The sequence below is a fragment of the Pteropus vampyrus genome, unplaced genomic scaffold (genome assembly GCF_000151845.1).
Source record: "Pteropus vampyrus isolate Shadow unplaced genomic scaffold, Pvam_2.0 Scaffold107, whole genome shotgun sequence".
NCBI classification, from domain to species: domain Eukaryota; kingdom Metazoa; phylum Chordata; class Mammalia; order Chiroptera; family Pteropodidae; genus Pteropus; species Pteropus vampyrus.
The window spans coordinates 5,817,144-5,840,643 of record NW_011888888.1 but is presented as its reverse complement, the minus strand read 5'-3'; the positions used below and the strand labels follow the sequence as shown (position 1 = coordinate 5,840,643).

Below are 23,500 nucleotides of genomic sequence, written 5' to 3'. Positions count from 1 at the left end.
TAATAGAAGGCATGCAAATAAAGAGGGATGGTAAAATGTGGGAAGTATTTTAATAGAGGTATATAGAAAAAGCTATAGGGGAGATGGGAAAGAGTTTATACTCTGCTGGATGAGGGGGATGGAGAGTGAGAAAATCAAAGATCACCCTATAGAGAAAGTGGTGCCGAACTGTAATATAAAAGAAGGGATAGGTTTAACAAGTAGGCGTAGTAGAAAACAGTCCAAACTGAGAAAACGGTTTATGCAATGACATGGGAAGCACAAGTCGACATTATATCCTCTGGGAGGAGCACAAGTATTTGATTATAGCTTGGGTTTGTGGTGAACAGAAGAGCAGTGTGAGAGGAGGTGTGAGGATTGGATAGAAGCCAATCATAAAAGACCAGGTTTTATGGAAAGTAACTGAAGACAAGATTTTAATTAGGGATGACATTTGCCAAGTAGAATACTGTGGCAGTAGTGGGAAGGATGGATGAAAGTGAGCTGAAACTGGAGACAGGGAGTCTATTTAAAGGTTATAACCAACGTAAGATTGTATACCAACTATATTTAAAAAAAAATAATAAAGGTTATTACGAAAGGCCGTGGAGTGAGAGAAGATGAGAGATATATAGACGCTAGAACCAACATGACCTGGTTGTTTACCATCTTCTGTTATATTTCACCAGATCAAAATTCTTTAAGCCATTTTTAAAAGCCTGTATGTGGAGTGTTTGTTTTGATCAGATGTTGAATCATTTATGATATTTTAAGCTACGTCAGGATAACTTGAGCTTTTTCAACCAATTTGACTGTGGTTAATTTAAACTTTGTGGGATGATATTAAGCTGTAGATGAAAATTGAAAAAATACTTGATTTATTAGAACAGGAAAATAATTATGTATTATTAAAGTTTTTGCTGAACAATGCAGTAGCTAGGACTGGTAAATATAAATTTAATGTGTCAACTGTAACAAGTACATTAAAATCTGAAGAAATGCTAATGTTGTAAGCATGAAAACTGACAATTGATGAATTTGTTTTTCTTTTAGTATATAGATGTCTATCTGTATAAATAACAAAAATATGTAATGTATGTTTATATGCAATTTTCTGTGTGCAGCTAGAGATATAAGAATATTAACCTCATGTTGTCTTAGAAATGGTATTAGATTTCATCTATACCTTTAGGTAACATGACTCTGTAAATATCAATCTGTGATTCAATTTCTTCTATTTATTTTAGTTTGTTTTAGTCTGAAGCAGTGCATGGTGTTTAAACCAAGCGATTGCTCTTCTTGATTACAGCCAACTAGTATATACGGTATTTCAATGCATCAGATCTTTGCATCTTAAAATCACTAGGCAACTCTTTATTCTAAAACTGGTTGACACAAACCCTTACGTATCAAGCAGTGTGCGCTTCATTGACAATATGTCCCCAGGAGCCTTGTTATCTTTTTTCTTCAACCGTATCTCATTAGTCAGCTCCATACTTTTGATCCTTCTTTTTGAATTTAGCAGTCCAGCTTTATATGTAGACACTTAATTCCCTCTGCAGTTAGGAAGCCTCAGAGCAAAGGCAAGAGGTTTCCCGTGTCTAATTTGGTCTGTAATACTCACCCAGAATTTTCTCTCAGCTTTAAGAGACCTGTTTGTGCATAATTGCGTGTGTGTGTGTTTACATGCACATGTGTGTGCATGTGTGTGTGTTATGTCTGGTATATATATTAGATCTTATATTATTTAATTTTTTCTACCAGAATTTTAGTGTGTGTGCTATATTCATGGCAACATTCACCAATATGGTTTGAATTCAGGAGCACTGGGAATAACCCATTGTAAAAATTATCTCCTCACCAAAATTGTATAGTACATTAAGTGTTATCATTAGAATTTTTTAAAATTTTATTTTGCATTCTCTTATAACAATGAAAATGCTTTGGGAAAGGTTAATACATTTTTTTTCATGAGATTTATAGCAAAGAGATATAGTAGTGTTGTTGGACATTAATTTTGGACTGAAGTAAGGGCAAAGGTTCTTTGAGGAGAGGAGAGAATACTAGGCTTTAATCACTCATCCTAGCCTTTTAGCAGCTCGATTAGAATTGCTCCATCAAGATATTTATTTAAAAAATCTTTTAAATGCTGAATATTAAGAGTTAAATGAGATAATGATAATGATAAAGGCAGGTAACATTTATTGCACAGTTACTAAGTACAAACTGTTCTAAGTACATGTAATCTTCAACACAGCTCTATGAGGTTATTATTATTATTATGTCCATTGTGCAGGTGAGGAAATGAGATTTAGAGAGGATAAAACACTTTCCCAAAGTCAAATGGCTGCTTCTGGCACAAAGGCACTTGGCCTATAAGTGGGAGGGCAGTCAGTGAGAATAGTCTTTGCTCGTACTGCATACATTCACATGTTACATTCTTAAATGCCAATTATTCAAAGGAGAAGGCATCACTGGCAAGATAATATATTGTATACATTTTTAAAAAGCTCTTCAATTTAGAATAATTTGATCTTAATTCTATATTCTCATTTGGCTTCCAGCTTCATTTTTATGCTCTCATAGTTTCTGATTCTTATTTTTAAACTCACATATTCCATTTCCTAAATAAAAGATGTATGTTTAGGGCATTTTCAGCTGTTTTTGCTTGCTCAAAATTTAGCAGGCTCTATGTTTACCGAAATATTCTAGTATATAGAAATAGATATTTTAAAAAATTTACAATTTTAATTACAAATAGTGAAATTTATGATGAAAATTACTTTGTATCAATGGAAGAAATTGTACTATTTCAGATAATCACTCTAAAGCTCCTGGTTTAGATTTACAAATTAGGCCATGTTCCCAAATTTAAAGTGATAATATTTCAACTATATAGTTTCAGTGAAGAAATAAATTAGGAGGTGAACGGAAGGAATATGGCTTTATTACAAAATAAATGGGGAGAATCACATTCCGATTGCTGTATATAAAAGAAGTATGTTAATTATTCAAGTACCAGAAAATAATAAGACTAAAATAACATACAGAAATGTAAAATAGGAGCTGTTACCCATGTAAGACATCTAAAGATATACATGCTACAATTTTCTAATCCGTCTAAGGAAAGAACTACAATAAAATCATGTTCACTGATTCCCTTTTATTCATAAGCTTATTTGACATTCATACTAACCCTGAAGGCTATCTAGGATTCCATGTTCATTTTTTAGTTGAAAGAACAACAGAAGCACAAGAGATGAAATTACTACTTTTAAGTAGCCTGTTGTGCCAGTGATAGAGACTCTTTGCTACCAAAGTCACTAATTTTGTTTGTTGTTGTTGTTGCTGTTTATTGATTTTGATAATATTAGGAAAAGAAAAAAACTTAGAATGGTGAAAGATAAACAGAATTTTTACCATGCCTTCTATTTTTATGCTAGTTCTTTGCAAAATCGCTACCCTCCTCTAAGAAAAATCTTACAATTTTCATTTTATTGAAAATGACATTAAAAATCCTTCAATTAATAAATATGAATGACATTAGATCCTATCATCTTTTATTCCCCTTGCATTATTCTTATTTTCTTTAATAATAAAGTGGATTACTTCTGAGCTCCTTCTATGTGCATCATAATTTGCAGATTTCATTAAAGCAGAACAGCTGTGTTCTGGGTATTAATCAGGTACTCAATCTATTGGAAGCTAAAGACATAAGAAGCAAGACCGGAAATCTCAGTAATGTGGGAGTTAGAGAACTGACAAGGACAAGGGCCTTTTAATATTTGTACCAAATTAAATGTAGGAATACAGGCTTATCTCCTCATCAGGGTCTACGTGTGCCTTGGAGCCTTCTGTTCTCCCATCCTCAGTGGGAGGTGGAGTCTAGTGCCTGAGACGTAATTAGAGAGATTAGATTTGGTCTTCCCATCTCCCTATATTTTATTAATCTTTCATTTACACTGGGATTAGATGAGATTCCCTTAACCAAATTCATTGAAAAGATTTGTTCATTTTAATATTTATGCATGCTGTTAAGTCCTTAAAGTGGATTCTTTTTGTCTGTGCACTTAATTGGATCAGTGGGTTTCTTCTTATTAACATTTTTTCTTTTTAGAGATTAGGGTTGATGAATTAAATTAGTGACATCTGGCTCAGCTCATCTGTTAAATACAACTTTTTAAATGACTATCTTATATACTATGGAATAAAATGAACATTTGCTATGAAGATAAAATGTTTAGAATCACACACTAAGTGTTGAATCGTTAAAAACAACAACACCAAAGCAAAACTCTAATAATCTGTGAATGTCCAAAAGCAGAGGATGAGAGAGATAACATTTAATGGCACTAAAAAGTCACTTTGAAATCTTTACCTTTTTCAGGTATGAGAATAGTGTGTTAGTTTCTAGGACTAAAATGAAAATTTACTCAACCCAAAGGGTGTCAAAATATAGCCTGAAATATTTACATAATTTAATATCATGAAATATTATTTAAATATATATGTGTGTGTATATATATATATATGTGTTTTATTTTTGTCATCTAAAAAAGCAGATAACAGAATTTCACTGGAAGTGTCATTCTAAAAGTTAAATGAGATAACGAATAGTAAATGGTTAACATACCTGCTGGCATGCAGTATGTACTTAATAAATATTATTGACTTTGTTATTACCGGTGGCAATTATTTAAATATAGGCTAATTTTATCTCAACACAAGGCTATGATAACAGAATGCTATTTTGGGTTAAATGGAAATTGTATAATAAACATTTTGGCCAGTTCTCTTGTTTTAATTAATTGTATCACATTTACCATTATTAAAAAATAATTTTTAGTATCTAGTCTCTTACATAGCTTCAGTATCAACAGGTCTTATCAAAGACTTGTCTAAGCTATTTTATGTTTTACAAAATACATTTTTGATACAGACTTCCAAAGTTACTTTGTATTTTACATAAATCATAACAAATATATTTTTCTTTTTTCTACTTTTTTTCTGTTTAATTTGAATTCTGTAGTTGACATCATAAATAACCTTAAGGTTTTTCAAATAGTATATAGTGCCTTCAATGCATGATGAAGCTCTGAACCCTGAATAAGTCAGCAAAATGTATCCAACTTAAAAGGGAGCAACAGTGCAACACTGTATGGGTTGAAGTTTAAGGAAGAAAATTGAGTCAGAACTTGACTACAATTCTGTATTCTATATCATAAACAAGATATAGATATAAGTCATGTACTTTAGAATAAGCCGCAAATGTAAGGTGCTTCTTTTGTGCTGTTACAAATTAGATTTTTCTTTCTTCCCTTGAGAAGCCAGATTGAACAATAGAGTGCTCTCAAAGGAAATCGCTGAACACCAAGGCCGTGTTTTTGAAAACTAAGTGTAAGAAGAATAGAGATGTATGCTTGGTTTTTTACATCAATTATCAGTGAAATCCTGTTATACCATTCAGAAGATAGGCCCCAAAGTCAAGGTTTGCTTTCTCAGCATCCACTGCTTTTAATAGGTTTAGCCTTGAACATCCACAAAAGACTTATTTTTACAAAATCTAATTTTCTAACAAAGATAAAGATCTTTGTTTCTTAAAAGTTGACAGAAAATTAGGACTAATTTTGCTCTTAAAGTAAAGTAGCCATAAGACACTTAGTAAGTTCATTAATTACTGGCAGTAGGTTCAAGTCTAGATAACCAGTTACTCTTATACAGTGAAAAAAAAAATGTCACTCATATACTTCTAATCTACATTTAAACAAGAAATTAGAAATTTATGCGAATGTAAAACATTACTGTTTTGGGGGGATTGGAGGAGAAGGAGGGCATGTGTGAATATCGTATGCAATATATTACAAATGCAATACATATACAATATATAATTGAGAATAGAAAATTGAAAACACCTTTAAATACTGCTAAACGATTTGTAGAAAACCAGTCAGAACTACATTCTTAAATATATCTATCCAAATAAAAGTTGTAAAATGTTATTTTTGGCCAAGAAATATTCCAAGTTTTAAAAATATATTTTATTCTGGAATCTTGTATGAAACATTATTTGGCTACTAAATTATATCAGTGTTTCAGCAATTAAATAAAATCCTTCGAATTTTGATTTCTTGCTCTGGACTTTCAAATAAAGATTGCGACTTATAGAAAAGTAATTGCATTTTTAAAGTGTTTATAACATATAGTGACAAATGGAAACTTACTTATAATCTGTTGAACTTTAGTGAGAGTGCCACAATTATTTTTTGAGTGTTAAGTCTTATGTGAATATAAATTCTTCGTAGGATTAAAGATCTCCTAATAATCACTTTTTACTTCACGAAGGCACCTGACTTTTTACCCAGTTGTAACCAGAATAGTTCATTGAAAACATCTTTCTGCTTACAAATTTAAGGGAAAGAGAAAAAAAAAAAATGCGTGTGTCAATATAATGAAAGTAGCAGGGGAAGAAAATATTCAGGAAATGATATATATTTGTTTTAGCATGGCCAATATTCTTCATTAGTTTTATTATTCCATCATCCGAAGATTACCCAGTTATTTTATCCTGAGTGATGTTTAACTGAATTTAGCTCAGCAGTTCCTTTAAGTCAAGCTCTATCTGAGTTATGCTAATAGCATAGAAATGGAGAAATGTCGGGCTCCTTACTAATTCTAAATTAAGCTATCATTTAATTTTACAAGGTTAAGAAGGTAAAAATCTGCTCATTTCAGGAAACCCAAATAATGTTTATTAGCTAAATGTAACTCATAATGTGAATCAGAAAAAATATAGCCAAATAACCAATGTAAAATAGTATTCATATTTGTTTGTTTGCTTTGGTGCTTTAAATGTTTTCTTTTACATTTTCAGTTGCTCTCAATGTAATTTGAGGAAAAATTTTCCTAGTTCAGCAATTTATTTTACTTCGTATTTTTGGTGTTTTAATAAGTTTGAATGATATGATTGAATGAATGACTCTTGCTTGAACAGTCTCTGTTTAAGGACTGAAGATCTGTTCTCTCTTCATAGTATAAATCCCTTGAATTAGAACTGTTAGATGAAGACTATGTGTGTTTTTGATAGATAGCTGCAGCCAAACTCTCCTCTAAACAGGCTGTACTACTTTTGCACTCTCATACCAACTTTGAGTTTTGATTTCTTGCTCAGGACTTTCAAATAAAGATTGTGACTAATAGAATAATGATTGCACTGAAAAATCTTCATAAATATACAATGACAAATGAAAGTAACTGTATCTTCACTCATTACTATACACTATCTATCATCAAGTTGATAAAACTTGCTCAAGTGATAGGTATACAATACCACTTCTTTTATTCTGAGTAAAATTTAAAATCAATGCAAATGCCTTTTCTGCAGATATTTTATGTATTTTGCTCATTTACAGGTGAACAAATTTTGAAAAAAAAGTTTTGAAATCTAATAACATCTAGTCTGAAAAAGAGAATTTTCAAATGTATAAGTGGCAAATTTTAAAACATATCACTATGATGATAAGAATATTTCAGAATATTTCAGCTTGACTTTTCTCCCAAGTATATAAAAGTATAATTCACAATCAGTGTATCAGAGCCTAATATTTAGTAAAGTTATCAAATAAAATTTAAAACAAATTAACAGCCTTGAAAATAAATTAATTTTATTAAAAATAGTTAGATATCAGTTGTTGTTTAATGTGAATCAAAGAGTAAAGGAAATTGAAGAGATAGTTAGAATAGATTGGGATTAATGAAGTCTATCTGGATCATAAATAAACATTATTTGTTCAGTGGAATATGACTGTTAAATTCATGAATGTTTAAAGAAAAGTACGATGTCCCTCTTTTTCTGTGATATTTTGTATGTTACTATAAATATTCATGATAGTGAATATCAGTTCAGGTTATCTATGTGAATATAAATTTTCATATAACTGGTCACTTCATGTTCATGGGATCATGCTTTTGCATATGAATTCACTAATCTCTCAGATGCACTATGAATCTGACCCAGCTCATGAATATTCACACACACACTGATCTTTCTGGAAGTAATCACATCTATAAAGATGGAAATCTTATTAGTTTTCAATAATGAGAAATGTATTAGGATGCTGCTCCCCGAACAATTTTACAATACTCTGTTTTTACTTTTTTGTAAATGATAGACTTTAATATATAAACACATATCCTAGACATCTTTCTTGATAGACACTCTCCTTACCTTTAAAGAAAAACTTGCGCATGATTTAAAACCATGATTACATTTGCTTCTTTTATGTTCTGTGGTCATTGGAAATAATAGAAGTTAAACAGTATCTCCAGTCCTTATCCCAAGCTAATATCCACTTTTTAGACTTGGTTATAGATTCTCAAATTCAAAGTAGTCCAACGTGCTAATCTGCTGGGTGCATTGTACATATTTTACTTATAAAGATCGAAAAAAAAAAAAAAGATATGAGATTATCTGCCATCTTTTTGTGTAAAGGGAAAATAATATTATAAGCCAGTTAAATATTTACTATGTTAGATATGAGATGCTCTGATCAAAAAGACCCATAATTACAAATTGTTTGTTATTTGAACCCATATTATATCCCACATTATAATGCTTCCCTTTGATTATGAGTGGCATATATTTGGTACTATCTGTCTAAGATCAGTCAGCAGTTGCAAGAAGGTATCCAAATCAATGACCTGACCCTCATTAGCACCATGCTCTAATTATTAATTGAACTAACCAGAAAAAAAGAGAACGATTGTTCATAAAAGTAGTGATAAAATATCAGCTACTTCTGGTTCCTAACCCTGATATTGTCAAACCTCTGAATGAATTTTTTCTTTGTAAAAATGCATATTTTTTGTTGTGTAAACACACTTAATAAACTATAATAATGACAAATTTTTTTTTAAAACTTGTAACAGATCAGATTATGTTAGTATATCACAGAGAATCATTAATAGTTGAAGTAGGTGGTCATCAGACTGTGCTCTGAGATGTCCTGTAGGTTTCTTCAGAACCACCTCAAATGGAGGAATGCTTCCTATCCCTTCTGAACTAAGAGAGCTGTTACTGTTTTATGTATCACAGTCATTCTCAGAAGGGAGCAATTTGGCCCTCCGAGAACTATCTGACAATGTCTGGAGACAATTTTGCTTGTCACAGCAAAGGGAATGGTACTGGCATCTAGTGGGTAGAGGCCAGAGATAGTGCTTAACATTCTACAAAACACAGGACAGCTCCCACAACAAAGAATTACCCAGCCCAAAATGTCACAAAGGCCACTATCATGTAAAAATCTGTTTGAAGAATAATTCCATGTCTAAACTTTTTGATAGCCACTGGATGAGAGCATGTTTATAGGTAAAGCAATGAAAATGTATAGCATTATTTTGTAAATAAATGAAGACTGATTTAATTGTTAATTATAAATTTGTACTGATTTTTTTCTTTTTTTTTTTTTTTTTTTTTTTTAGCAACAATTGTGTTAAATGAACTCAACTGGACAAGTGCCTTAGACGAAGTTTTCAAAAAAAACCGAGATGAAGACCCTTCATTGTTGTGGCAGGTGTTTGGCAGTGCCACAGGCCTGGCCCGATATTATCCAGGTAAGTGCTCATTGTTTCAATAGGTAGCAGGTAACGTGCTAAGTCTTAATGTTTCTTGAGAATACTCTGTTACCTTCTCTTACATTGTAAGAAAAAAGATGGTTGTCAGGCTACTTTTAAAAGGAAAGGGTATTTACCCTTACCTGGCTCTATAGCTACCAAAATCACTTTAAACCAAAACACTTGAGAAACAGCTGGAGTGCTGGTTATCCTAGACCCTAAAACAATTCTGAGATAAAGATCCAACTGCTCCACGTGGACCCAGGTGTGAGTCACATTAGAATATTGAATAACATTTTTAGAAACTAATTGAAATCTTTCTCTCTAGATTTCAAGTTTGTGCTTCTGTGTAAAGTGTTGATGCTTTTCTTTAGACAATGAATTAGACTTGTTAAAATTAGTATGACAGGAAATAAAATGAAATTTTAGTGAAAACAGCTTTTTTTGTGTTAGGTTGGATTCATTCTGAAGGCATCTTAGTGATGGTATACAATGAAGATGAACATATTTTATTAACTAAAATGCATAAGCCCATGTTTAATGTCATTTATTCTTATAAAAGAGGGTAAAGAGAAATAAATCCATAATAAAAATGAAAAGTTAATCACTAGTACATCCTGAGAACCTGTTTAAAGCACTTTTAGTGAAATGTCTGTTGGTATTTTTAACTTCCTCACTTTTTAGAACATGCTGACAAGCACAGATGCATTTCCTTTCTCAAAGGCATGGCCTGAGTTATGGGACACATACTAAGTAATTTGACTTTAAATAGTATAGCGTATTCTTCCTGAGACTTGAGTTTTTCTAAACATGCTAAACAAATAGAATTAGTCACAATAAAAAGTATCGCAGCAGCAAAAATGTGGTAAAATAGAAATTAGATAATATATAGCTTCGTGTGGCAATAGCAATGAATAAAAGTATGTCAGCATCATCAGACTGAATAGCACCCAAATTATGTAAAGACATATAGCTTCATGGTTGCAAATGCCAAATAGTAAGATCGATTAATTTTTTGCAGAAATTTAATGGGCTAGGAAATGCCTCCTTTGTATTTCCATGTTGAAAAAATCACCAGTTAATAAAATATTAATGTTAATATCTGGCATGGGGAAAATATCACATAGGTTGTTCTAATAGTGGAATTTTCTACTTACGGAAATATCGTTCAGTATAATGCAACCCTTTTAAAATACTCTTATGTTATTAATATGTTAAATAACATATATCGGGAGATTGAAAATTTTAGTATATAAGGTAATATAAAGAGAAAAGCAACACTACTCATGCACACAATAAACCAGATATAAAAAACCTTAAAGTTATATCAGGTCTTAGAAAACATTTATAAGTATATTTTTGAAATATAGGAATTAGACATCTGATAACCTAAGCTTTTAAGTCTTTTAAAATATATTACCTCAATACAAAATTTCATATATGAGCAGTTGAGTGAAAAGAGGAAAAAAGATAAAAGAAAATTAGGATAGTGATGAGAAAACAAGAGCCCAATACCAGAGGGAAATTGATGATGTTGGAGGCGGGGGGAAGAAAAGACAAATAAGGACTGTAAGAGAAAAATAGGAAGGAGAGCAAAGGGAAAACTGCACATAACAGGGGAGAGAGAATATTGGAGTTAAGGGATGGAAGGAAAGATAGGTTGTGCTATGAGCACAAAGATGGCTCTTCTTACAAATGTCAGTTAACTTTTAAACTTACTAATAAATCATCTTCTAAATTCTTTCATTTTAAATGCTAATTGAAGATAATGACTTTAATTTTTTAACACTTCATATATTTTCAAATGTGTTGACATTTTGTTCACTGTATTTTAGAAAAGATCTGAATCCATGTGGTCCTCAAGAATGTTAGCTATGGAAGCAACCCTGTGCTCTCCTGCAATACCTCATTTTTGAGCAGTGGGTTGGCAGACAGATTGATTCACTGAATGACTGATGGGCTGAATTCATTTACCCATTAGAGGAGGTTATTTAAAATGGCTGTCTTGACTGCCATTGATACAATTTCAATTTTAGTGAGTCTGTTACAGAGTTGTTCTGTTTATTTTATTTAAAATGATTCTTTTAACTGCTATTGATGCAATTTCAATTTTAGTGAGTTGTTCTATTTTTTTTTTTATTATTTAACATACAAAAAGCTGAGCAAAAATATACAACTTTATAAATTAGGAGGTATATACCTGTGATACCGTTACTATAATCAATGTCATAAACATCCATCATCTCCAAAAGTTTCCTCCCACCCTCTTATTTATCATTATATATTTTTTGATGAGAATACTTAGCACAAAATTTACCCTCTTAGCAAATTTTAAAATACAGAACATAGCATTGTTAACTATAGGTACTAGGCTATACAGATCTCTAGGACTTATTTATCTTGCATAACTGAAACTTTGTACTCTATGACTAATACCGCCCCCACCTGTTTCCCACTTCTCCCAACCCCTGGCAACCACCATTCTACTCTGCTTTTATGGGTTAGACTACTTTAGATTTCTTGTTTAAGTGGTATCATATTGTATTTGTCCTTCTGTGTCTGGCTTATTTCACTTGGGATAATATCCTCCATGGTCATCCATATTGTCACAAATGGCAGGACTTTCTCTTTTTTTTAAGGCTGAATGAGTTGCTCTCTATGATAATAATGGTATAATAAAACCAGGTCTCTTTAGCAAAGACATTAAGCAATATTATAATTTAAAAGTGGAACTATCTTCTGTTTATACTGACATGTTTTCAACACCTTTAACACCTTTGCCAAGTTGAACGCTTTTTAAAATGAAGTGATTTTTAAAAATTTCTCGGTAAACCATACCCATCTCTCTGCTTTTAGCCTTACCATTTTGATACAGGCCAAAGTAATGTAGAGTAGCTCATTCTTGATTCTTAGCTGTTAAAGCAAAGGTCAAAAATAGCCTTTCAATATTGCTAATTATCTTATATCTGAGCAAGAATATATTTTACTTTTACTTAAATGGATAAAATTAAGTTAATAAGTTAACTTAATTTAAAATAAGTTATGTGAAAATAACAAGACTTGGACCTCAGGCTAGGATCTGCCTGCTGTCTGTGAGAAACTGGGAGGGTCTCTTAAGTTTTCTGAACCTTAGTTATCAAATCCAAAAAATATGAACCCTAACTCTCAGTTTATCTTCTGAGGGTTTTTGTGACCAATCAGATAATATAATAAAAAGTACTTTGAAAATACAAAACTGTAGGCATTTTTATGGGAGTGAATATCAACTAGATATTCTTCATGTGAGAAATTAAAGAACATAATTGAGGTTACAATTATTTGACAGGAAGAAGAAACAGATGTGGAAGGAGTTCCAGACAGACAACTGAGCAGTAACAGCTGGCAGTGACCCTGCGTGGTCAGACCATGTAGGTTTTACTCTATGACTCTAGTTAAGTCATTTCTCTGCAGGGTTGCCAATAAAGTAAAGGATGCCTGGTTAAATTTCAATTTAAGATGAGCAACAAAGAACTTTTTAGTTATAAGTATGCACTATTGGGGAAATTTTTACAATAAAAAGAAGTATTTTTTATCAAAATTCAAATTTAAGTGGATGCCCTGTATTTCTTATTGCCAAATCTGTCAACCCTGTCTCTCAGGCTCTGAGTTTCTATATATTTTTTTTAATGTGGGAAAATCAACTTCCCCATTACATCACAGAATTGTTGTATCAAAAAAAATCTATTTCAGATATTAACTCAAATGTAAAATTTTATAATTTTCTTTTAATTCTATAAACTACCTTTTAAAAAAAAACTTTAGCTACAATTATTAAAAATAAAGTGTTTTGCAAAACAGAACACTGACTCAAAATAGAGTCACAGAAATATTCTTGCTCAGTGTTCTGATGCTCCTTGGAGCAGGGCTACATGGTGTGAGTGGGTTAAGCAAGTATATACCGAAGGCCAGGGTGTAAATCTCGCTTCCATCACTTGATGTGGTGTTAACCTTTGGAAAACACGGACTTCAGCTGTGAAATGAGGATTATAATGGTTAAATTGTAGAGTTAAGAAATAAATGTGCTTCTTAGGAAATTGCCTACATGTAGGGGAAAGTCAGTGATAGTTGGCCACCCTCAAGATTTCCATTTATCATATTTGAACTACATGGAGACACTGCTGGCTTCTAATAAGGAGATGTCTGGAGTTGACATAATATAAAGGCATTTCTGCAGAGATGATTTTGAATAGCAGTTTGTTTGGTAATTAGTGGGGATTTGAACTCTAACATCTGTCATCGGACTGAAGATCAATAAATTGCCTGTTTTCATTTAATTGACGTGTAAAAATAAGCTATAAACATGATTGCTGTATTTTTTTACCCTCTTCCTCCTTTTTCCTTTTCTTTTTCCTTCTCTTCCTCTGACCCATCCCATCTTTCTCTTTCTCATCTCCAACTTAGAAGGTAGGTGGGCTGTGTGATAATAAAATAAACATTATACTGGAGGAAGAGGAATTCTTGATCCACAGTAAAACCACCATCAGCATAATTGTATACTTTGGCTGTCATGTTACATCTCTGAACTATTTCTTCACCCGTAACTGGGGAGGATTGAAGATTTCCAGGGCAGTCACTAAATTTATCTTCTTATACTTCTAGACCTTTCACATTTGCTAAGTCCACAATGTGTTTTGTAGGATAACTAGAGTAAATTGCCCAAGACATACAGATAGCTTCCTGGCATAGCTGAAGCTGGAACCCATGTCCGGTGATGTCTTCTTCATTGTTTATGTGCTGGTAGTAAAATCACTTTAAGTGTTTTACTTTACAAGCTCTTAACTGATTAATATAATTGACTTTAAAGCTATTAAAACTGCTTTCAAGGGCAATCAACTTTGTAAATTCTCACCCATCATAAAAAACTATAGGTATAAACTACTCATTTCATCTATTAGTATCTTCTGAAATTGTACCAATTACTTCAGTAATTGGGATTGTAAATTAAGAGTTAGTGACTCATTGAAATGCCAATGTAGACAGCACGTATTTTTTTAAAGGTAATTAGTTGCATTTACAAAAAAAAAAAAAAACCTAAAAATCAGCTTCATGACATTTTCTTAATGTCTTATTAATTATTTGTTCTTTCTCTGCCAGCCCTCATTCATTCATTTAAAAAAAAACATGAAGTTACAATAAAGGGATCTGGTATATGTTGAGTTACTGTTAAATATACTTCTGGGAGATATTTCCTTGTTTTATCTGCTAGAATTTTGCTGGAATAAAATGCAAAAAACTTGTGTACAAATTATACAGAATGAAATATTTTTCCATATAGGTACGCAATTGTTCTTGAGTTGTTTAGCACTTCTTGAAAAATAGCTCAAATAATATGTTTTAAATATCTAATAGCAGATGAGTAGGTAGTTGAAAGAATCCTTTTTTGGTTATTTATGGAGTTATTTGATAGATTTCTAGCCAATTTGAAGAAAATGGGATAGCAAAGGAGTTTCAACATTTTTTGGTGTTTGGAGAAGTACCGCTTTCAGTGATCAATTATCTTTAAAAAGCTCCCCCCCTCTTCTTTTTTTTACTTTGATATTTGTGAATGTATACAAGAGTTAAGTACAAATGTGTTCAATTAGATTTGTTGATCACTGTATAAACAAACTTTAAATTGAAATGATTACTCATTACTTTTTATGTTAATAATTATTAAAGTCCAGTGTGTTAGTTAGGACTAGTTTAGCTACCAATGACAGAAAATTCAAAATAATTGTTTATTTCAATACTATGGAAGTTTCTTACTCAAGTCACAGAATATCAGTTACATAGACAGGGGCTGATAGAGAAGTTTCACAGATAAGGGGCCCACATTTCTGTTTTATTTCTCTGTCATCCTCTGAGTGTGTCATCTGCTTCAGGGTCCACCACTACTACTTGTGCTCTTTCTTAAGTGACAATGAATTGTATTCCCTTACTTTTTAAGAGTACTTCCTGGAAGTCCCATGAATTCTTTCCTCTTATGTGATGTTGGCCAGAATATAGTGGTCTCCAGGTCATGGTTACCTTCAAGGTGGCTATGTATATGGTTAAAAAGCAGGAGTAGTACTAAGAAAGGGAGAAGAGATCCTTGGGGACAAAAAAACACCTCTCCCTTGATTACTCGGTGCAAACCTGTGTTTTAAAATAAAGTGTTTCTGCTTGACAGGAATTTTCAATCTAATCAGGGAGTCAAAATGTATACATTTGAGATTTAGATTGCAATACTAATCATTAAATAATTAAATGCCATATAAATTAAACTGTAGCAATTGACTTATTATAGCAGTTTTGAAAAAGATAAGGTAATTATAGACTAGAGTTATGGGTGAGGTCTATAAACTATCGATTGAAAATCAAGTCAGTGAAGAAGAAAAGGCAAAACGTTTTTAGAGGAAAGAAAGATGTAAAGTAAAAAACAAGGAAAGGTTGGAGTCTAGTGAGCCAGCTAATCTAATAATCTGTTATGGAAAAATAGTGATGTTGAATCAAAGGTTTATTAATAGCAGATTAATGAGACCTTGAATGTCAGAATGATTTAGAAAATATCACAAACATTTTGGGCAGTGAAATACTGTGTGGTTAAATCAGTGTTTATTCTGATTGGAAAGAGAAACACTTAGAAAGCCTTGGCCAAAAAAGTATGCTTTTATAATGGTCAGATGTAGAATTTTAAAGATTTGAATGAGAGACCAAATAGAAATAAAAAAGAAAAATCCTTGGATATAAAAAATGAGGATTTTAGAAACCTTACAAAATAGTAAATGGATCGATACACTTACATATGGCTAAATGATTACAACTGTAGTGTTAGCTAACACCTGTATCACCTCATGTAATCACCATTTATGTTTTTGTGGTGAGAACATTTTAGATCTACTTTCTTATTAACTTTCAAGTATACAATACAGTATTATTAACTATCATCACTGTGCTGTGCATTAGATTCCAAGAACTTATTCATCTTAAAACTGGAAGTTTATACACTTTAACAACTCCCCATTTTCCCCATCTACCAGCCCTTGGCAACCACCATTCTACTCTGCTTCTATGAGTTAGGCTTTTTTAGATTTTGTATATAGTATTTATCATTTTCTGTCTGAGTTATTTCACTTAGCTCTCATATAAGGGTATCCAACCAACACTTTGCCTTAAGCAAATACAATGTTATATCTGAATTATATCTCAATAAAAAGGATAAAATGAGAAATAAAATATAAAGATAAATAAACTTAGTAACAAACATAAGGTATAAGTTGATTATCATTTTTAGCTTGAGTGCGTATGAGAATGTTTACTGAAATAAAATATCAAGTATTTTTATTTTTGTAGTACAGTGATAAGTTTGATTTAGAACAGTCAAATTTGAGGTGTTGACAAGAGAGTGCAGAACAGTTCTATTTACACCCAAGCATAGGATTTGTATTTTGAATTATATGATTTGCTTTGCTATATATAATATCCATCAGTTATGTTGTCTCGGGGGCACATCTTATATAAATATAAAACTGTATATTATTTTGAAGTTCTCAAATGATTCTGATTTATAGAGGTGATTCTGTAGCCTTATTTTTGTTCCCTTTTGTATAACCTCATCTCTTACCTGTCTTTTTTTCATATATAAGGGTTGTCTTTTTTTCATATATAAGGGTTGTAGTAGTTGTTTGCTTTGCTTTCATATATAAGGGTTGTAGTAGTTGTTTGCTTTGCAGTCAACTGTGGATCTATTTGTACTTAAATTAAATGATTTATTTTTTCACTCACAGGTGAGAGTAGTTAAAAAGATGCTAATATGAAAATGCAATCGGCTTATAATTTGATGGGGGATAATGCTGTATATAAAATATGTGAATAAGTATGGTTAAAAACCTTTAGCTTCTAAACAATATCTCTTTTTAACTTGTAAAAGATAACTCTCATTCTGCTCCTTTTTCCTTTATATATTGCTAAATTTCTATACCTTATGCTGTCCATTTAAGATACTAGCATCATCTTTGCTAATGTAATTTATTTTACGTTCAGTGTATTTTATTAAGAAAATTCCAAACATTTTTGTTGAAAATTTGGAAAACTTTTTAAACATTTTTCTCAGGTATACCAAATATAAAATTTTTAAGAAATATATTATTATCACTGTTATCTAAGAAGATTCATTAACTTACAAAAACTGGAAACTTATTCCCATAGAATCATAATTTTTTTGTGAATATATTATCATTATCATCTAATTGGATTTATTTATTTACAAAAACAGTAAACTTTTTCTCTCCCAGAGTTTACATTTTTCCTTATGTAGCACATATCTGAAATTATTTACCAGTAAATCATTCTCATCTTTTATTTTATAATACTTGCTGCATTCAAGCTTAATTTTAAGCCACAGATAATAACTACATATTGGCCATTTAAATGGTTAAGGCTTTGTGAGCTATTTATTTTATTGATATTCCACTTAACCACAAACTTGTCCTTGTTATCTTCTACTCCTGCTGACAAGTAACCTTTTATGTTAAATGAAAATGTTTTATGTGGATTATCTGGTATCTACAGAATTAGTAGCAAATCATTTTGTAATAAGTTTTTATTTTAAAAACTATGGTGATTTATCCTTGGCCTTAATATCATGTATCCATATGTGAGTTTCTGACACTTGTTTATCTATAAATTAAAGAAATGCTCTGTACATATTACAGTTGAGATATCAAAGTACTCTCAGGCCAGTACAATGATATGATCTGAACATTGAGTCTCATTGCTCAGAAACAAAATTAAAATTCAAAAATTATTTGGTTAATAAAGTAAATATAGTCAAGCCTGACCTGGAAAGAGGGAAGAACAAGGCAAAACTCCTATTCCTGAAGTAACTGAGGTACCCTAATAGGAATTCTAATACCAGTGAGATAATTTTGCTCCTGAGATGCTCATGGGTGGGTAAGACAGAAAAAATTATAAACACATTAAAATGCAATGTAAGAAGGAATCTAAGAAATTTATTAAAAGTGATCTGGAGTACAACTTAGATTATCCCTGTCTAGTAAAATTATGCAACCTGGCATCATTCTCTTAATGATATCTGGCTCCTTTATTATGGCATTTAGATCATTCAGTGACTCTAACCCAACTTAAAACTTCCAGTTTATCTTTTACTACACAGTTCAACCTTCATGTACCCCTACATTTCTTCTACCTTATTTGTTTAATTTTAATTTCATTTCGTTTTCCACAACCTGCCCTTTCTTTTCAAATCTTATATTCTTTTTTCTGTGAGCCCCATCTCTGGTCATATGATTCTTATTCATCATTCAAAAGAGACACAAGCACCACTTTCCACATGAAGGCTTTCACAAAAGCAGTCCCTACTTTGTTATCTCAGAGAACTTTGTTTTCATCTATAACAACAGCTGTGAAATTTTGTCTCCTTTCAGAATATATTTTATATATTCTCTTTTTTAAAAACATCTCAGTGTAAGCAACTGCAGGTAGAGAGGGCTACTTGTATATATGTATGTGTTATATCACCTAATACAATGCCTTGCATATAGTGAATAATCGGTATTAAATTAAGCTGAATAAACAACTCAAGACCATAGGTACTGGTTCTGACAAGTATTGGAGCAAAATTTCAGAGAACTCAGTTTCTAATTAATATGAAACAAAGGAGGGGGGAGAGCAGATGGAAAGTGCCAGGAAACATAGTTATAACTTTCTAAGTATCTTCCTGCGCACCTCTCCCATCCTACCCTCTTACCTCTGCCGGCATCTTCCTAGGGTTTCTGAGGTAACTATCAAATTATAATATAAATATTATATAGCAATACCTAGTATCCCAGGACCAAAATAATATTCTCCTAAGAAGAAATAAGAATGTAGGAAAAAATGGTGAAACAAATTTCAAGCACTCTGTGTAGAGTTTGTCTCCTGTATATTCTCCAGCCTTTAATACCTGACTCAAGTTTATGTAACTGGAAAAAGTTTTGACCTGTATCATGATATTGATTCAGTTACTTAATGACTAACATAACATGGAGTATATATTTCTTTCAGGTAAACTACTTAAGAGATGAATCAGTTGGTTAGGGTAAGTCTGGCCCATGAGGTTTCCAGAGACTGAGGTTCTATTTGTCATTCTTTAGGTTGTTGTCCCCATCTTTATGATCAAAACTGGATCAACTCTACCACTTCCACAGTTGAAAACAAGAGAAAGGGGGAAAAATTAGTAGAAGACAAACAGCATGACCCAAAACTTATATAAATATCACTTCTGTTCACTGATATTGGCTAGAATTTAATCATGTGACCTCACCATGGCAAGAAACTGGGGAATATAATCTCCATTAGGCATTCAGTTAAAACTTGAGTGGTACTATTACTTAAAGGAAGAAAAAAAAAATGTATATGAAGTCCTGTCATAGTCTGCTCCTCTGGCAGTGCAATTATCTCTGCACACATTTCTTCCCACACATGGGACACACTCACCTAGATTCCCATAAGAGATAATTCAGAGTCCAATAAGTTAGTACATCCAGCTCAAAATCTGGGATCTCTGGGTCACATGCAACTTCATGCATGTGGATATGACGTTTCCTAATATATCTACTTATAATATCGCAGAATACCGGTTACTTTCTCTGTACTAGTCTCATCACTGCCCAGTTAACTAATGTACATTGATGGTGACTTCTAAATGACCCCAATTCAAACTATCATTTGTAAAAAGAGAGTGGGAATTTCAGAGCAATCACTAGTCCATGGTATTAATTCCAATCCATCAAGCAAGAAATACCTCCTACTCTTTGTGTAAAGTAAGTTTCTTGGTTAGCCCATCTTTACTGCTCCTGGTAGTGTTTTGTGGTGGTAAATTCTTGTATATAAGCCTTTCTGGCGCATCTGCAGGGTGTACTTGGGCTAAACTGCTTTTAGTTTTGGGTACGGGTTTATGGCCCCAAAATTGCTTTAGAGTTTACAACAGTTACAAGATTTCTGCACAGTCGGCTTGTGGCTTCTTTGGTAACACAAACATCAACAATGACATTTGGCTTCTCGTTATTGTCTCTAGTGAATTTCTTGTGCAAGCAATCCTGGTCCTGAGATTTAATCTAGAAATCATTCTTAAGTCCAACATGTTTTATATAACTAGTGGGTTATGAATTTAGCCTATTTTTCTATCATAAAAGTGGCTTACTTAAAGACATTGCTGAAAACAGAAAAATTGATGTTATAATAGTAGTGGACATTACTCATTTTCTAATTGTTCCTGTGGCAGAGGCTGCTAGCTGTTCACCAGAATTCTGTCCTCCCATCCCATTGTGAAGCTTTGCTTTAAGAAATGACTGCCTAGCCAGAGACTACATTTCCTAGGCCTCCTTTGCATCTATGTAAGACCAGTAGAATATGAGTGAAAGTAATATGTGTTGCTGCAAGCCTGAAATTGTCATGGCTTCGCGTGACTTCTCCACACTTCCTCCTGCCCTCTAGCAGCTGTGTATCAGTGCCCTGGGTGATGACCTGGGAAACCATGTGTTAAAGAAGGCAAAAGCCCCACCAGCTGTAGGTCTCTGAATCCCTACTTGGAACAGATGCCCCTGTGACTAGTAATCTCTACCTCAGACTGTTATATGAGTGAGGAATTTTACTATTCTCAGAAATAGGAGAAAATGTTCAAGTTACTTTGTGTTACAACAAATATAGAATTGTCTTTCTATATTTAGAGTATTTCCCAGGTTATACATTTGACTGGGGAATAGAGACCATCTCCTAACTTAAAATCCGAAGAGGCCAATTATTTCCTTTCCTAGATCTCTGGCACCTGAGTATCAGTCCATAACCCAAACTCTGTTACTGAGACTCACCCTGGATCTTTATATAGGAGCCATAATGTGAATTAGGGACTGTGGAGAATCTATTCTGGGATAGTAGTAGTTGGGCAGCAACACAAATTCTTGAAAATCTTGCGAGCTATGTAATACACATTTATTGAATTAATTCTTTAAAAAAAAAAGTCTAAATTCATTGCCTTGCTAGTAATTCAGAAGCATGAGTAATACTTCATAGGGATGACTGAGACAAACTTAAAATAATTATCTACAAAACATCAGTTAAATCCAGGCAATAGGACCAAGGTTGTCTGATAAAGGCATTTTTTAAGTATGTGAAATTCATTTTTTTCTTTTCATGAAAATAAAAGTATGAAATCTTTATAATAAGAAAAATACATTTGGACTTGTTAATTGGAAGGAAATGCAATCAGCTGTCATTCGAAATGGTGTTTCTACCATGAGAATCAGCCCTCAATATATCATTATGTGATATATTATTTCCTAGCAGCTGGAATGGAAAAACTGGTACTCTCCTATTACTTTTAGACCACATTAACTAGAAATTGGCTTTATAACCTGCAAAATTTCTCGAGTATTTCTCTAACATATATTTCAGTATTCTGACTTAATGTACAAGTAAACACATTTTTAAGTCAGTGGTTTGATAACTGACAAAGAGCACTTTAAATATCATATGAAGTAGAATTGTAGTTCCGTAGATTTAATCAAAGATACACCTCCAGTTCATTTTTGATTGGGGGAAACATTCTCATAAATGATTATTTTCACCCTTAATGTTGGCATTCAGAAATGTGATGCTTACTTTGTAGGCTATCGTTTTCACTCCTTTGTCCTGTCATCCCAAAATCTTAATGGAAAGCAAAAGAGACATCTAACTGAGCAATGTTTCACTTTTTGTAGGGATTCTGCAAGCTCTGATTTTCTCTCAAAACATGTTTTCATTATGCATCATTATGAAACTGATTATTTCAGAGACTTGTGGGGTATAGTTATTAATCTTTTTCACTGTTTGACCTTCCATGATTCTGAGCCTATATAAATAATGTGCCACTTAAATGCTACAATCAAATTAATTAGTAATATCACAGAAGAAAGTACATTGTTTAATTTTACCATAATTTAATATCTTACGTATAATCAAGGAATATTTCCTAATAAATATCTCAGAAGACTTCTAAGAAAAGGTTATCAATATTTTTAAATACAAACAATTTAAGATTACAAACTATATTAAAATTTAACAGTCTGACTTAAACTATAAATTACAACCCTTTTTTCTATCTTTAAAGATACAAATTTCATCGAGCATAGTAATACTTATTATAGTTATTTTCAAGTTGCAGTTATAGTGAAAACAAATCCTAGATGAATATGATCATCAAAGAATTCAAAAATCTAATTTAAATGTGACTTTCAAATTCCAGTTTTAGTAAATAATTTATCATATTTATTGGGTGTCCACTTTCAACTCATGTTGGTTGCTAATGTATTGGCAGTGGTAACTAATCTCACTTCTTTCATCTTGCCCATACATTTGTATCTCTTGAGTCCAATCAGGAGAGATGAAATACAATATTTTGAACATGGAAAACAGGAAAAGAGCCTTTGAGCAAACAAACCACAAGCAGGAAGCAAAAACCCTTTTCTCATTCAGTGTCTCTCTTTCATCATTTGCTGACAAAGCTTAAAATTGTGTTTGTTGGTAAAAGAAAAATTGTTGAAAGTCCCTGATCCATTTTCATAGAGCAAGATAAAGGGTGAATTAGTTGCTGAGAGGCAATAAGTGTATAATCAGTATAGCGTTCTATGAGACTAGAATATAATTTATCTAAAATTTTAGTTATTATTAAGACCTAACTTGGAGAGTCAGATATTATACAGAAGTTGGAAATGTCCCGATATGTCTATCAGCATGCTTGTCACTTAATTTCAGTGTTAGCTGAAAAAGAAAAAAAAAAAATGATATTTTATCTCACTGGCTCTAATTTTCTGCAAATGCAAATCGAAAGAATTAAAGTAAATATACCATTTTAGTTGCATTGACTATATCAATAACT

At 32.1% G+C, this 23,500-nt stretch overlaps 1 protein-coding gene across 1 annotated transcript in view; it reads left to right on the top strand.

Moving 5' to 3' along the window:
* Positions 1–23,500, top strand: part of LOC105295536 (voltage-dependent calcium channel subunit alpha-2/delta-1) — a 205,835-nt gene that overhangs the window by 51,612 nt on the left and 130,723 nt on the right. Inside the window, exon 4 of the mRNA XM_023533631.1 lies at positions 9,457–9,588. Coding sequence (XP_023389399.1) covers positions 9,457–9,588 — 132 coding nt within the window. The remainder of the gene's footprint in view (positions 1–9,456; positions 9,589–23,500) is intronic.